Raw genomic sequence first — 17,049 nt, forward strand, 5'->3', positions numbered from 1 at the left:
CTGTGAATTGATTTTTTTTCACCAGGAAAATGCCCCATTCCACAAGGCAAGGATTGTCCAGGAATGGTTTCGGAGTAGAGATCCACTATCAGCCAACTTGACACAACTGTGGGAAACATTGGAGTCAACATGGGCCAGCATCTCTATGGAACGCTTTCGACACTTTGTAGAGTCCATGCCCCAACGAATTGAGGTTGTTCTGAGGACAAAAGGGGATGCATCTCTATATTAGGAAGGTGTTCCTAATGTTTTGTACACTCAGTGTAGATCCATAGGCCCTTCACTAAAACAATGACAAAGGATCAAAGTGAGCCGTCATTAGGTCCTTTTATTCAGACAATAGTAAGACAAAGTGGTCAAACATAAACCAGTTAAAGGCAGATATTCATCATGAAATCTTGGCCTCTGAGTGTGGTGGAAGACTGATACAGTATGTGTAAATGTCTAAACATGGGTTGACTGCCACTAGCCTATACTGCCCTACTCATGACCTGTCCCCTGCTGCGTGGCATCCACCACAGAGAGTGCAGATGTAAAATGTCAGCCTCTGAATCGTGAGAAGGGGTTGAGTGTGTTGATGCTGTCGGCTCCAATTTTTGGGACAGCCCTTTCACGGCAGACACAAGCACTGCTGCAGAAGCGTGGAAATATCGGGAGAGGTGGGTCTCTAGGAAGGTGACCTAGTTTTGCTCCCTTCCACTATCCTAGTATGCATTCCACTCTCTCCCTTTTTTGGTCTGCTGGTGCGAGGGGCGAGCTTAGAGTGAGTCACATCACTGAGCACAAAGCTTGTAACATTATCCCATCTGACTGCAGTTGCAGGGGTTGACGAAGAACCTCGAGTGGCTCGGGTGTTGTTATGAACATTTCATATTATGCATGTGTGTGTTCGCACTACTTCCCTACTCAAACATTTATTCCCCATGATGTCAGCTTTTTGACCTAACCGTTTTTATCTCCTACAGAGTGAAAGGGAATGTGAAGAATAACGGAGTACTAAAATGATGATTGGCTGCCTTCATTATCCATTCACAGTTCATTGGAGCAGAGTAGACTCTAATTCTTCTTAAAGGAATAATGAGTCATTGTTTGACCTTTCAACTGTCAACTTTCAACTATCAAATGTCAAAACGGAAGTATCCAAGTGCAGCATAGTGTGAAGGATCAAGACACCATTGCATGCCAGATGTTATACTCTACTCTTTGGATAACAGAGGGAATCTCTCCAAGGATGATCAATGGCTGGAACGGAGCAAATGGAATGGCATTAAACACATGGAAACCATGTGTTTGATATATTTAATACCATTCCACCTATTCCGCTCCAGCCATTACCTCGAGCCCGTCCTCCCCAATTAAGGTGCCACCAACCTCCTGTGCCCCAGACAGCCGACAGCATCTAGCTTGGTGAATGCTGTGTAAAACTCAATGGGGTTACTGAGGATGCTACAGATAATACATGTTGCTGTTCTAATGGGAGGTGCTTTCCCACTGGGCACAGACGTCAGTTCAACGTACATTTTTTATTCACATTTGGTTGAGTTGTCAACTAACCATAGCCGCGGGAAGTAGTTTGGGGGTGGGGGTGCTACGATTGTTTTGCCGATGGGTAATGCAGATTTTTATGTTGTTGCCTGAATTGAAGATGGCTATATCGGTCCACTAATACAGGACTAGTAAAGGCCCAGTGCTTTTGTGATTTAAAAAATAAATAAAAGTATTTTAGTGTTTACCAGTGTTTGTAACTTGAGTCTGATAATTATCTGTACAAAACAGTTAATCTGATAACACTTGTGGAATATAAAAACACTTGTCTGATATATGTTTTTCAGTTTCTTGAAATACTTTGAAAACAACTTATTTCTATGTGAAAACTGAAATGGTCTAGTCATTCCATTTCCATTTTTGCAGATGCTCTTATACAAAGCAACTTACAGTAGTGAGTGTATTTATCTTCGTACTGGTCCCCCATGGGAATCAAACCCACAACCACAGCATTGCAAGCACCATGCTCTACCAACTGAGCCACATCATCACATCACATCACATCATCACAAACCACTTGATGTCTCAGTGTACATAATTACTGTATTGTCCATTGTTTTCCTTCATGTGATGGAAAATCTACAGGTACAAACCTAGATGACCACCCTATGTACAATACAGTAATGTATGTTTACATTAAGTGGTTTGTAAGGATGGTAAATTAATACTGCAACATTTTTATTAAAAATGTCATGCTTTTTGATCAAGAAAAATATTTTATTTGATGTGGATGTTTTGAGTCTTTGCTCATAACTTTGCACCTTTTGGAAGCTAGGGATGACTAGGTGGCCATGATGGTATGAGGGCCAGATTGGGAACTTAACCAGGACACAGCGGTTAACACCCCTAGTCTTATGATAGGTGCCATGGGATCTTTAGTGACCACAGAGAGTCAGGACTCCAGTTTAACATCCCATCCAAAAGACAGCACCCTACACAGGGCAATGTCCTCAATCACTCATTATTTATCATCATACAATACAGTTATTGTGAAATTATAATGATTAGTGAGACTTTACTATGAAGACTCAGCATCCGACTACATTGGAGAATAACCTGAGCGTGAGCACCTTATCAATAATTGAAATGGTAATGATAAACATCATCACACATACACATTGGGGTATACAACATTTTTATAAGACGTGTCTCATGCCCTCGTGGCCTTTGTAGGTCAAGCTAGTACGATGCTGTTTCCTTTACCAGAGAGGTATGAGACCAGCCCGAGGCACTTAGCCAACATGCTAACAGCAGCCATGATTAATTCAAGAGCCCCTGTTAACGTTGATTACCAAGTCTTTCAGCCCTACTGCTCCCTCCATTCTATCTGCAGCTGAGGGCACTAGATGTAGCATTGGCTACAGGAGGCAAGCCAGCAAAGAGCCTTCCCTATGTGCAAAATATGTCTCTCACTGAGATACATCAAGGCCAGCACCTATAGGGACTAAATGAAAACATCAGGTGTAAATGTTTTTTACCCAGACAACTTTGGGAATTGCTGGTAGTGTCTATTGTGTGCACACCTTACATCTGGCTCTCTCAATTCCTGGGTGCTGCAATGTACTGACATGAATCTATTTTTGTGTGATCGATCTACACTATATCGCTACCGACACTGTAAGCTAGTACAAGGTAATGCCAATCAAATGTAAAATAAATAAGTAATGTTGAAGAGAGCAGATGATAAATTATACTTTAGTTAGATCTCCATCACAGTCCTTCATGTACGTGATATAATATGTTCACTCAGTCCTTTGCATTAAATATGACTCTGTCAAAACATGTTGATGATGTTGGGTGACAAGTAAATGTGATGATCATCTAGTGCATATGACTCATATGCAGTACTGGTTCTGTAATGCACTTCTTCGGGGTACATGTAATGTAGTGGCATGTCTCTTTAAATATACTTTTAAAGGGGCAATCTGCAGTTGCTACATCCATGATTGGACTGATAAATGAATGATATGTACCCATTGATTCTTGAAGAATATAACTTCTAAATGCCTCATGAGCTTAGTTCAACTGTCGTACCCATTAATAAGCTTTTTTTTACTCCGTTTGCAAACCAAGTTAATTTAAACAAACAATATATAGCCCCAAAACATGGTTCAACTATCATTTTGATATCATGGATGGTAAGTCTCTGAATTTGAGAGTGGTTACATTTCTTCAGACCCATCCCTAGGCTTTTTACCGAAACAGGGGCAGGAAGAACGCTATGTTTTTGTTTCACCTGCTGCCCCTTTAAATGGATATTCATCCATATATTTAACCTAGAAAGTAGTTTACATTATATAAACCCAGGGAGGGACCCAGACATTAATGACAACTCTGTTGAGGAGCCTTCAGTATGTCAACATCCATTAAGAAAAGTATGTAAAAGCAACCAGGCTAAAATATGTTCAGTAGTAAGAGTCATTAAAAGTTTTGACCTTGGCTCCATTGTGTGTTAATCGTGTTAGCCTGGGTAAGCCTAATTACTTAAGGAGTCTCGGACTGACAGCCAAAGCTAGGCAGGCAAAGCCCCTTTGCTTCCGACAAGGTCTTTGTGCTGCAGAGGAAGCACTGTTTCAAAGTCAATAGCAGCCTGAGTGCTGTCGTAATCATAATTGAAGTCTTCAGCCAAGACAACAAGAGTAGAGTATCCTTATGAATCCAAGGCTGGCTAACATGAATCAGGGTCATAGCCAGACCCGCTGGAACAGGTACAAAGGAAAGTACTGTTCATTTCAAACTGCCAGCTGCTCTGAATAAGAGGGATACAGAACATCAAACCCCAAGTGGAAGGTCTTGGAATGCCATTTTTATGACACCGGAATGTAACAGTTCTTCACAAAATTTGATGATCATACTCAGAGATGGACAAAACAACGAAATACATGGACACACTGAGCTTTGTGAAAGTACATAGATATATAGTATTGAATGTATGATTTCTGGGACATTCTTAAGACCTGAACTAATAGTTAGTTGCTGAGCATCTTCCATGATATTGTAAACAAATATTCCCTTATCTCTATACCCTCCCCTCTATTTCTGAGCTAAAAAAGCACATTTCAAATGCACATGGCTCCTTTGACCAGGAAGTAGTACGCTGGCACGCTTTCTCCAAAGTAGGCTTGTCAAATTCCATGCTTGAATAGTCCCTTGAATAACTGAAAAGTACCAGTCATTTTCAGAGAGGACAAAAAAACAATTAACTGAATATTCACCAATAATACAAGGGAACTGCTCTGGGATGAGTGAGTGAAGCAGTGAAGATTAGCATTAAGCTGATTACCCAGGAAAGTGTTAACAAACATGAGAGAGTGAGTGCTTTATTGTGTAGACTCAAAGCTATCACTATAAGAGTTCTGAAAGCCATTGTCTCTGACTGTCAAGACATTACGTTTATTTCAGCAATTCCGACAAGATATGACTCAGATGATGAATGTATGTGATGCACTTAGTTTTTTTGGAAAGGTAGGGCAAGATGAGCTGCAGGCTTTACTCAGCTACTAGTCTGCACCCCCTCAAGCCTAACACTCCCCTACGTATTTATTTGGACAATGAAAGTAAAACTATTCATTTGGCTCACTACTCCAGTATTTTGGATTTGAGATCAAATGTTTCATGAGGCTACAGTAGGGGAGAGTGGGGTACGTTGAGCCATTTTTTACATTCAGCATCACTACGTCAAGGGAAATATAGTATTCTTTCTAACAAAGATATCTACATTTTGGGGGGGGGATGTTGTGTATCCCTGGAAATAATCAGAATTGATGTAAACATAACAGCTTTAAAAACATAGCTTGTTTTCCTGTATGGGTATGGGGTAAGTTGAGCATCGGGACAGGGTAAGTTGAGCCACCTTGGGGTAAGTGGGTGATGGTGTCCTTGTTTTCCGGTATGGGTATGGGGTAAGTTGAGCATCGGGACAGGGTAAGTTGAGCCACCTTGGGGTAAGTGGGTGATGGTGTCCTTGTTTTCCGGTATGGGTATGGGGTAAGTTGAGCATCGGGACAGGGTAAGTTGAGCCACCTTGGGGTAAGTGGGTGATGGTGTCCTTGTTTTCCGGTATGGGTATGGGGTAAGTTGAGCATCGGGACAGGGTAAGTTGAGCCATCTTGGGGTAAGTGGGTGATGGTGTCCTTGTTTTCCGGTATGGGTATGGGGTAAGTTGAGCATCGGGACAGGGTAAGTTGAGCCACCTTGGGGTAAGTGGGTGATGGTGTCCTTGTTTTCCGGTATGGGTATGGGGTAAGTTGAGCATCGGGACAGGGTAGGTTGAGCCACCTTGGGGTAAGTGGGTGATGGTGTCCTTGTTTTCCGGTATGGGTATGGGGTAAGTTGAGCATCGGGACAGGGTAAGTTGAGCCACCTTGGGGTAAGTGGGTGATGGTGTCCTGTGACAAGTGTTTGGTGGTGTCCTGTGACAGTGCTTGATGGTGGCCTGTGACAAGTGCTTGGTGGTGCTGGTAGGTCAAAGTTTAATTCATGGTATGGGGGTGTGGTATATTGTAATCTTAAATGTATGCCTACATTCAGATATACAGTGAGCTCCAAAAGTATTGAGAGAGTGACAAATTTGTTGTTGTACTCCAGCACCTTGGATTTGAAATGATAAAATTACTATGAGGTTAAATTGCAGACTGTCAGCTTTAATATATCGGGTGAACCATTTATGATATTTATGCCTCTGTAACTATCTCACTCATCAATATTCACGATTCATTCAGTATTATTCGTAATCATGGTAGATTCCATATTAATTTAGAAGTGTTTAGAAACATATCCTAGTCTTATTTACAATAAAAGTGACTCCAAAATGACCCCATACATTATTTACCATTAATTTCTGTTCTGTAATCTGAAACATAACCAAAACAAACAGCAAATGCATCCAACAAATTTATAGACACAAGCTTGATGTAATCATTGTGTGCTAGGAATATTGGACGAAATAGTAAACATTGAATTACTTTAATACACATATACAGTACCAGTCAAACATTTGGACACACATACTCATTCAAGGGTTTTTCTTTATTTTTTACTATTTTCTACATTGTAGAATAATAGTGAAGACATCAAAACTATGAAACAACACATATGGAATCATGTAGTTACCCAAAAAGTGTTAAAACAAATCAAAATATATTTTATATTTGAAATTCTTCAAAGTAGCCACCCTTTGCCTTGATGACAGCTTTGCACATGCTTGGCATTTTCTCAACCAGCTTAACCTGGAATGCTTTTCCAACAGTCTTGAGGGAGTTCCCACATATGCTGAGCACTTGTTGGCTGCTTTTAAAAAACACTTTTTTGGTTACTACATGATTCCAAGTGTTATTTCATAGTTTTGATGTCTTCACTATACTTCTACAATGTAGACAATAGTAAAAAATAAAGAAAAACCTTTGAATAAGTATGTGTGTCCAAACTTACTACTGTAAGTGAATTTGTCCCAACACCTTTGGTCCCCTATGTTCAAAAAGTGCTGTAATTTCTAAACTGTTATGGATAAAAACATCCTCAGTCTGCACTTTAACCTCACAGTCATTGTATCATTTGAAATCCAAAGTGCCAGAGTACAGAGCCAAAACATTTTTTTTTTAATCAATGTCCCAAATATTTTGGAGCTCACTGTAGAGCTCTCTGTTCAATATCACTTACCCTTCTATTTCTGTCTGGGACAGGGATGTTGTTTCGATGTGCCACGTCATAGGCAAGTTCTCTGCATTTGAGGCTACTAAGCCCATGAAACTGCTCTGTGAGATTCTTGCTATGTCTAGCAAGCTCAGACTCCATGTCTATCATAGCCTCTCATTCACACAGGTACATGTTCATTTTATTTTATATCAATGTACCCCTTCAGTGTCATTAACCATGTTTCCATCCAGTCATACGTAAAGTGCATTCGGAAAGTATTCACACCCCTTGACTTTTTCAACCTTTTGTTACGTTACAGCCTTATTCTAAAATGGATTAAATAAAATAAATAACTCACCAATCTACACACAATACCCCATAATGACAAAGTAAAAACAGGTTTGTGTGAATTTTTGCAAAAAAAAAATATAGAAATACTTATTTACATAAGTATTCAGACCCTTTGCTATGAGATTCAAAATTGAGCTCAGGTGTATCCTGTTTCAATTGATCATCCTTGAGAGGTTTCCACAACTTGATTGGAGTCCACATGTGGTAAATTCAATTAATTGGACATGATGTGGAAAGGCACACACCTGTCTATATAAAGTCCCACAGTTGACAGTGCATGTCAGAGAAAAAAACAAGCCGTAGAGTTTTGAGACAGGATTGTGTCTAGGCACAGATCTGGGGAAGGGTACCAAAAAATGTCTGCAGCATTGAAGGTCCCCAAGAACACAGTCGCCTCCATCATTCTTAAATGGAAGAAATTTAGAACCACCAAGACAATTCTTAGAGCTGACCGCCCGGCCAAACTGAGAAATCGGGGGAGAAGTGCCTTGGTCAGGGATGTCACGTCTGGAGGAAACCTGGCACCATCCCTACAGTGAAGCATGGTGATGCAGCATCATGCTGTGGGATATTTTTCAGCGACATGGACTGGGCGACTAGTCAGGATCGAGGGAAAGATGAATGGAGCAAAGTACAGAGAGATCCTTCAAGAAAACTTGCTCCTGAGCGCTCAGGACCTCAGACTGGGGAGAAGGTTTACTTCCCAACAGGACAATGACCCTAAGCACACAGCCAAGACAAAGCAGGAGTGGCTTCGGGACAAGTCTCTGAATGTCCTTGAGTGGCCCAGCCAGACCCCAGACTTGAACCTGATCGAACATCTCTGGAGAGACCTGAAAATAGTTGTGCAGCGATGCTCCCCATCCAACCTGATAGAGCTTGAGAGGATCTGCATAGAAGAATGTGAGAAACTCCCTAAATACAGGTGTGCCAAGCTTGTAGCATCATACCCAAGAAAAAGTGCTTCAACAAAGTACTGAGTAAAGGGTCTGAATACTTATGTAAATGTCATATTAGTTATTCCATTTTTTTATATATTTGCAAAAAATTCTAAGAACCTGTTTTTGCTTTGTTATTATGCGTTATTGTGTGTAGATTGATAAGGGGGGAAACGATTTATCAATTTTAGAATAAGGCTATAATTTCACAAAATGCGAAAAAAGTCAAGGGTTCTGAATACTTTCCGAATGCACTATAATAATACAAATCTTGACAGCTATGATGGAAACTGGAAGTTTCTGTACAATTTTATAAATGCCGACAGATAATTTGTTAGTTCGACATGGTGGGATCTTTTTGTCTCTTTAAAATGAATGTACGAGAAATTATGGTGGAAATGCCTTTATGCGCAAATATTGATACAATAACCATCATATCGAAGTAAACCTGGAGTCACGCGATGATATGGTGTGTGGTCCTCCGACTCTTCCCACTATGACTCATGACACTATGCAGTTTATTAGGCTACAGATTAAATAAATGATGATGAATTTCACAGGGTGGTGAAAGTGCACGGTGATGAGCTTGATTCTCCTTTCCAATAAATATCAAGGGCCTTATTCTGGTGAGTGACATGATGATAGATGCTTGACTGCTGTTTGACAAATGAAAATATTCTCGCTCTTATCAATAATAATCTCATCAAGTAGACTTGTCTACCCGCACAGTATTTGCGAGCTGTTAGAAACTGCGCACATGCCAACACCAGAGGAGGCACATTTGCTATGTAACGCAATGGTCTGTGGCAAAACTATCCGTAGAGTTGAAAATGCGATGGAAACACATTGATCTTTAGATTTTTATTCAGTACATAAAAACTTAAGCGAAAAAGTTCATTTTGTGTGCACTGTTATCACACACTGATTTTTGTTTGCAACAACAAGAGTAACACCACTGGTGGGAAAATCCGCATATTTTCTTTATGCAGATTTCAGAATACTTGCAGGAAAATCAGGCCAATTGGATGGAAACCTAGCTATTCAGTCAATGTTTTAATCCTTTGCTGCTGCTCGAATGGATTTATCCCCTTCTCTTACTTCCTTGTCTGCTCTCTGAAGAACCTCAAGGGGGGCTAGACCCCTGCTTGTTTTATGTTTGTATGCACAGGGCATGATGATATCTGCTCTATAACAACAAAAATGCCCTATTTTGAGTTCATATGCATGACACATTGCAAAAATACTATACATATAATGCTTAAAACGGACAAAATATAATCATAATTTGTATAGGTTTTGGTGGCCATTGGCTCAATTTACACCAAGGCAAAAATGTTTACTATAGTTGCGCACAGCTACAAGGATGCACTTTCATGCTCGTTTTAGGACCTCATATTGAAGCTTATAAAGATCCCAACTGATTTATAGAACAATATTGAAACGGTATAATTTGGTTTGGTTAAAGCATAATGAAACCTATAACACACATTTGACTTGGTGAAACTCCGTTTTATGGACCTAACTTACTTACCTCTTTTTCCATGTGGTTTATTCCTTCACAAACTCCATGAAATGATGACCTCTTCCTAAATATTTGGTCGCATTATTCATTTTGTATATGGTTTTGTAGAAACAAGGGGTGGCTCAACTAACCATTTGGCTCAACTTACCCCACTCTCCGCTACAGAATGTCCCCTTTAATTTGAGGGTATTTTCAAACATATCTGTTTTACCGTTTAGAAATGAAAACACTATGTATCTAGGCCCCCCATTTGAAGGTGTCAAGTATTTGTACAAATTCAGATTTTGCAGTCACTTTTATTGTAAATAAGAATACTTCTACATTAATGTGGATGCTACCATGACTACGGATAAACATGAATGAATCGTGAATAATAATGCGTTTGAAAGTAACAGATGCACAAAGATCATATCCTCAAAACATACTAACCTTTCGCTATTGGCGATAACAGGGGAGGTAAGCATTATACACTGTTCATTGCTGATTATCTGTAATCATAGTAGCATCCACATGAATTTAGGTGTTCAGAAAAATATATATTGTATTCTTATTTACAATAAAGTGACTCTAAAATTACACAATACATTATTTACCATTCATTTATATTGCGCACAACATAATCCGCAACACAACCAAAACAAACTGCAAATGCATCCAACAAGTTTGTGGTCACATGCTTGTTGTCATTGCGTGCTAGGAATATGGGACCAAATACTAAACTTTTGACAAATTGAATACACTATAAGTGAATTTGTCCAAATACTTATGGAGTAGAGCCAAATTAAACTGTTTTAGCTTCATGTCCAAATAAACACGTAGAGGAGTGTACATGCAGATACAGTGTGATATGCAGATACAAATATTCATACCCCTTGACTTATTCCACATTTAGTTGTGTTACAGCCTGAATTCTAAATGGATTAAATATATTTGATTTCTCACCCATCTACACACAAAAATGACAAAGTGAAAACGTGTTTTTTGTTGTTGTTGTGAAAATGAAATACAGAAGTATCTCATTTACATAAGTATTCATACCCCTGAGTTTATACTTTGTAGAAGCACCTTTGGCAAGGATTACAACTGTGAGTCTTTCTGGGTAAGTGTCTAAGAGCTTTCCACATCTGGATTGTGAAACATTTCCTATTATTATTTTCAAAATTCTTCAAGCTCTGTCAAATTGTTTGTTGATCATTGCTAGACAACCATTTTCAGTTCTTGCCATAGATTTTCAAGCAGATTTAAGTCAAAAATGTAACTGGGCCACTCAGGAACATTCACTGTCTTCTTGGTAAGCAACTCATTGGGTAGATTTGGCCTTGTGTTTTAGGTTATTGTCCTTCTGAAAGGTGAATTAATCTCCCAGTGTCTGGTGGAAAGCTGACTGAACAAGGTTTTCCTCTGCTAAGACCATTATGTATTTTTTTTTCCCTGTGCTAAGAACATTCCGTAAATTTTTTATCCTGAAAAACTCCCCAGTTCTTAATGATTACAAGCATACCCTTAACATGATGCAGCCACCACTATGCCTGAAAATATGAAGAGTGGTACTCAGTAATGTGTTGTATTGGATTTGCACCAAACATAAAACTTTGTATTCAGGACAAAAGTGAATATCTTGCAAAAAACTTCCAAACAGGATGCATATTTTGGAAATGTTTTATTTTGTACAGGAGTCTTTCTTTTCACTCTGTCATTTAGGTTAGAATTGTGGAGTAACTACAATGTTGTTGATCCATCCTCAGTTTTCTCCTATGACAGCTGTTAAACTCTGTAACTGTTTTCAAGTCATCATTGGCCTTATGGTACCATTTCCTGAGTGGTTTCCTTCCTCTCTGGCATCTGAGTTTGGAAGAACAACCTGTATCTTTCTAGTGACTGGGTGTATTCATACACCATCTAAAATATAATTTCACCATGCTCAAAGGGATATTCAATGTCAGTTTTTTCCCCCTCTCTTCTTTGTGAGGCATTGGAAAACCTCCCTGGTCTTTGTAGTTGAATCTGTGTTTGAAATTCACTGCTCGACTGAGGGACTGTACAGATAATTGTATGTGTGGGGTACAGAGATGAGGTAAACATTAAAAAATCATGTTTGTTAAACACTGTTATCGCACACAGAGTGAGTGCACATTTTTACTCCTGAACATATTTAGGATTGCCATAACATATTGACTCAAGACATTTCAGCTTTTCATTTTTAATTAATTTGTAAAAAAATAAATATATATATATTATTTAACATAATTTCATTTGACATTATGGGGATTGTGTGTAGGCTAGTGACCAAAAAAATCTCAATTTAATCCATTTTAAATTCAGGCTGTAACAAAAAGTCAAAGTGTGTGAATACTTTCTGAAGGCACGCACACACTTTGTGTCTCTCCACAATGATTGTCTCCTCACACCATCAGTAAATATGTATGGTTTCTGACCCTCATCTGAATGCAGAGATTCCATAGTAAACACTACTTGTCAGCTCTCAACCCACTTTTCACACGGGTTAATTACTAAACCCTCACATAGGCTACTTTAGACATATATACCTCTTGGGAAATTACAGTGTATAGAGTTACCATGAAATGAGCAGCTACAAAATATATTTTAGCCCTCGCTCGTGTCTTGTGGCTGTGGTAAAATGTGTCTAACACTGATAGAGGCAGTGCTCTTCCCCGGGCGCCGAAGACATGGATGTCGATTAAGGCAGCCCCCCGCACCTCTCTGATTCAGACGGGCTGGGTTAAATGCGGAAGACACATTTCAGTTGAGTACATTCAGTTGGGCAAATGACTAGGTATCCCCCTTTCTCTTTCCCTCCTCTTGGGGAGGGTGGGATTGGATGTTGTGAAAGACTGGTGAGTACAGCAGCAGCGTTGCTAGGCGATGGCACAGCGGAGAGGGGGGTGGGCTGGAGAGTGAGGGTAGGATGAGAGAGAGAGCTACTTCCTGGCTCTAGCCATCATCTAACTTGATTCTGTGACTTATCAGCCGTGTATTGTGAGTGTGACTGTGTGTGTCAGCCATCCATCATGCTGTGCTTGGCCAAGTAGACTACAGTACATCTGGCCGGTGATTGCTGCCTGTGTCTAACTCTGGCTGTGTTGGATTCTCCCTGGTGGTGATGGAGGGGGTTTCCCATCTGTTCTTATAACCAGGTCCAAAACAGTTAAGGTTTTCAGGAATAGTTCACAACATGAACAGTACCTGATTATTCCCTTTGAACAACCCTTACAGTACAAATCAATAACGGATTTCAGTAACATTCCAGTCATCCAAGATGAATGAAAGATATGCATTGCTGGATATTCCATGATGGTATTGTATTGTTGTGTATAATTTAGCATTATTTTAGAGAATAACTCAAAACAATGAACCAAATAATGATTTGAATGTCAACGTCAAAACATCCTATTTTGCATGAAATATTTGAATAACATTTAAGCATCAGCACATCGACAAAGCCATAAAGCCCTCACAGCAAATATATGGATCAAAATCCCTTTCAATAGTTATGCTTTCGAATTTTGCTTTTACTATCAGCGGAATGGCTTGTTGCTGTGCTGCAGACAATGACATGACCGGCAGTAAAGGACATTTGATTTGTGTTAAACGCCCTCCAGTGTTGAAGAAGAGTCAAGACACCCAGAATAGCATATCAAATGCACTGACAAGTGCCACCAATTTGACAAGCTTAGCATCATTTAGTGAGGACACAACCCCCAGGGAAGTATCAAGGATCCAATAAACTATCATGCAAGTTCAGTAGAAGATGCAAGTTCAGTAGAAGATGCAAGTTCAGTAGAAGATGCAAGTTCAGTAGAAGATGCAAGTTCAGTAGAAGATGCAAGTTCAGTAGAAGATGCAAGTTAAGTAGAAGATGCAAGTTAAGTAGAAGATGCAAGTTCAGTAGAAGATGCAAGTTCAGTAGAAGATGCAAGTTCAGTAGAAGATGCAAGTTCAGTAGAAGATGCAAGTTCAGTAGAAGATGCAAGTTCAGTAGAAGATGCAAGTTCAGTAGAAGATGCAAGTTCAGTAGAAGATGCAAGTTCAGTAGAAGATACAAGTTCAGTAGAGGATGCAAGTTAAGTAGAAGATGCAAGTTCAGTAGAAGATGCAAGTTCAGTAGAAGATACAAGTTCAGTAGAAGATACAAGTTCAGTAGAAGATGCAAGTTAAGTAGAAGATACAAGTTCAGTAGAAGATGCAAGTTAAGTAGAAGATTAAATAGTCGGTCAATTATAAAGTAAGTCAATCTTAAACTGACCTTGTGGCAATGGCATGGCTTGCTTGTGTTGACAGCTAGTCCTGTACTGTTATTAATTAGGTCTAGCACCTTCAACAAAAAATAACGAGGCAACGACTTGACAGGATGGTGGGTGTCTGATACAACCCACACACTGAGGAGCACAGTACACGCACTGAAGGTTTCCTGTGTAGCTTGATATAGCACTGAGCACCACCCACTCACACGACAGAGCTCACAAAGAAATTTCCAAGCCCATGACACCAAGCTCATATGAAGGTGTGGGGGAAAACAGACAATGCATGTGTTTAGTGCTCATGTTTATTAGCCTACTGTGTAATAATTCGCGGACTCTTTTTTTGGTGGATTTGTGGATCCAGCAAGTGTTCTTCAGAAACGCAAGTACTTTTTTCTTTAAAGATACTTTATCTTTTACCAACACAGTTTACTTTATTTAGTCATAGTTAAGAATTGTAGCCTATAGTCACAGAATACACATGGTGTTCATAAGTGGAAAAATATCTTGATAGTTTCAATTCGATGACTTAAATGTAAATCAGATAAAGAAATTCAAACAGCAACTTTTTACAATGGAAGCTATGATTGTATTGGTGAATTACGGCATGATAAGTCAAGCAAGCAGAGGATAGGATGAGAAATCTCTTCTGTAAAACATCAACAGTGATAATATCTGACTGTGAACACTTTCACCATAGGTTCCATAATCAGCAAAGGAAAGCAGAAGTAAACTCTCCCACTGGCTCTGTCACCTACAAGCTCATTTTGATTATCCGACCTGAAACAATGAATACATCTGTTGGAGATTTACCTGGCAACTGCAGTACCCCAGCAGACTACCAGTTATACCTCTTCCCAGCCGTCTACAGTCTGGTGATGGCACTGGGCCTGCCAGGAAACGTGGGAGCCCTCTACATGTTCATCTTCAAGATCACTCCCCGCACGTCCTCTAACGTGTACGTGATCAACCTGGCCCTAGCCGACACAGCCATCCTCTGCACCCTGCCCTTCAAGATCCACTACTTCCTCAACAGAAACGACTGGGTATTCGGAGACATGGCTTGCCGCATTACAGGAACACTGTTCTTCGCCAACATCTACATCAGCATCGCCTTCATGACCTGTATCTGTGTGGATCGATACACGGCCGTCGCCCATCCTCACATCTATCTGAGGCTCCGGAACTCGTGGTATACTGTAGTGGTGAGTGTGGCGGTGTGGGTGGTGGCGGGGGTGGCTGTTCTGTCTTTCATCCGATTGGGACCTCTGGACAGCAAACCTGGCGGAGGTCTCCCCCATCGCCGTAGCTGCTTTGAGAACTTTTCAAAGCACGAGTGGGACAGGCGTGTGGCGCCGTACAGCTTATTCAGTCTCGTCTTCGGCTCGCTACTGCCCTCTGTGGTCATCCTGGTGTGTTACCCTCTGGTGGCACGGCGCATCGCTCTCATCCGGACCAACATGGCCCGCGGAGCCCTGAGGGTCATCTACACCATCCTGGCTATCACCCTGCTCTGCTTCATGCCGTACCATGTGGTTCACTTCCTGCACCTGCTCCGCCGTCAAGGGGCCATCCATCACTGTCCCCATGCCAATGCCATCTACAATGCCCGGCAGGTGACCCTGGCTCTGGTCAGCCTCAACAGCTGTCTGGACCCCCTGCTCTACTACTTCACCACTAGTCGCTGTAAGTGGAGTCCCTCCATGGCCAGGTTCAGATGGATTTGGGCCAGGAGGAATAGGGGGCTCTATACCATTGCTGTAGGACAGTGAATGGTTTGGATAAACTGGCTCCAACTGTATCCTATCAACTAATGATATTTGTATGCTTTATATATTCTACTCACAAACTCTGAAGCCAATTGGTGAAGCAATTTTTGCCATCGTAAACCACCAACCTTTGCAAACATGTACAGTTGAAGTTGGAAGTTTACATACACCTTAGCCAAATATATTTAAACTCCGTTTTTCACAATTCATGACATTTAATCCTAGTAAAATTTCCTGTCTTAGGTCAGTTAGGATCACCACTTCATTTTAAGAATGTGAAATTTCAGAATAATAGTAGAGAGAATGATTTATTTCAGATTTTATTTCTTTCATCACATTCCCAGTGGGTCAGAAGTTTACATGCACTCAATTAATTCCTCCTGACAGAGCTGGTGTAACTGAGGCAGGTTTGTAGGCCTCCTTGCTCGCACTAGCTTTTTCAGTTCTGTCCACAAATTTTCTATAGGATTGAGGTCAGGGCTTTGTGATGGCCACTCCAATACCTTGACTTTGTTGTCCTTAAGCCATTTTGCCACAACTTTGGAAGTATGCTTGGGGTCATTGTCCATTTGGAAGACTCATTTGCGACCAAGCTTTAACTTCCTGACTGATGTCTTGAGATGTTGCTTCAATATATCCACATAATTTTCCATCTATTTTGTGAAGTGCACCAGTCCCTCCTGCAGTAAAGCACCCCCACAACATGATGCTGCCACCCCTGTGCTTCACGGTTGGGATGGTGTTCTTCGGCTTGCAAGCCTCCCCCTTTTTCCTCCAAACATAACGATGGTCATTATGGCCAAACATTTATATTTTTGTTTCATCAGACCAGAGGACATTTCTCCAAAAAGTACGATCTTTGTCCCCATGTGCAGTTGCAAACCGTAGTCTGGCCTTTTTGAAGGTAGGCCTTGAAATGCATCCACAGGTACACCTCCTATTGACTCAAATTATGTCAATTAGCCTATCAGAAGCTTCTAAAGCCATGACATCGTTTTCTGGAATTTTCCAAGCTGTTTAAAGGCACAACT

General features: G+C 40.5%; 1 protein-coding gene across 1 annotated transcript; it reads left to right on the forward strand.

Moving 5' to 3' along the window:
- Nucleotides 1-15,037: 15,037 nt before the first annotated feature.
- On the forward strand, nucleotides 15,038-16,021 carry LOC120061162 (lysophosphatidic acid receptor 6-like). The gene has a single exon (XM_039010748.1). It carries the CDS (start codon nucleotides 15,038-15,040, stop codon nucleotides 16,019-16,021), a length of 984 nt encoding a protein of 327 aa, XP_038866676.1.
- The last annotated feature ends 1,028 nt before the right edge of the window (nucleotides 16,022-17,049 follow it).

This window comes from Salvelinus namaycush, chromosome 16 (genome assembly GCF_016432855.1).
Source record: "Salvelinus namaycush isolate Seneca chromosome 16, SaNama_1.0, whole genome shotgun sequence".
Classification (NCBI taxonomy): domain Eukaryota; kingdom Metazoa; phylum Chordata; class Actinopteri; order Salmoniformes; family Salmonidae; genus Salvelinus; species Salvelinus namaycush.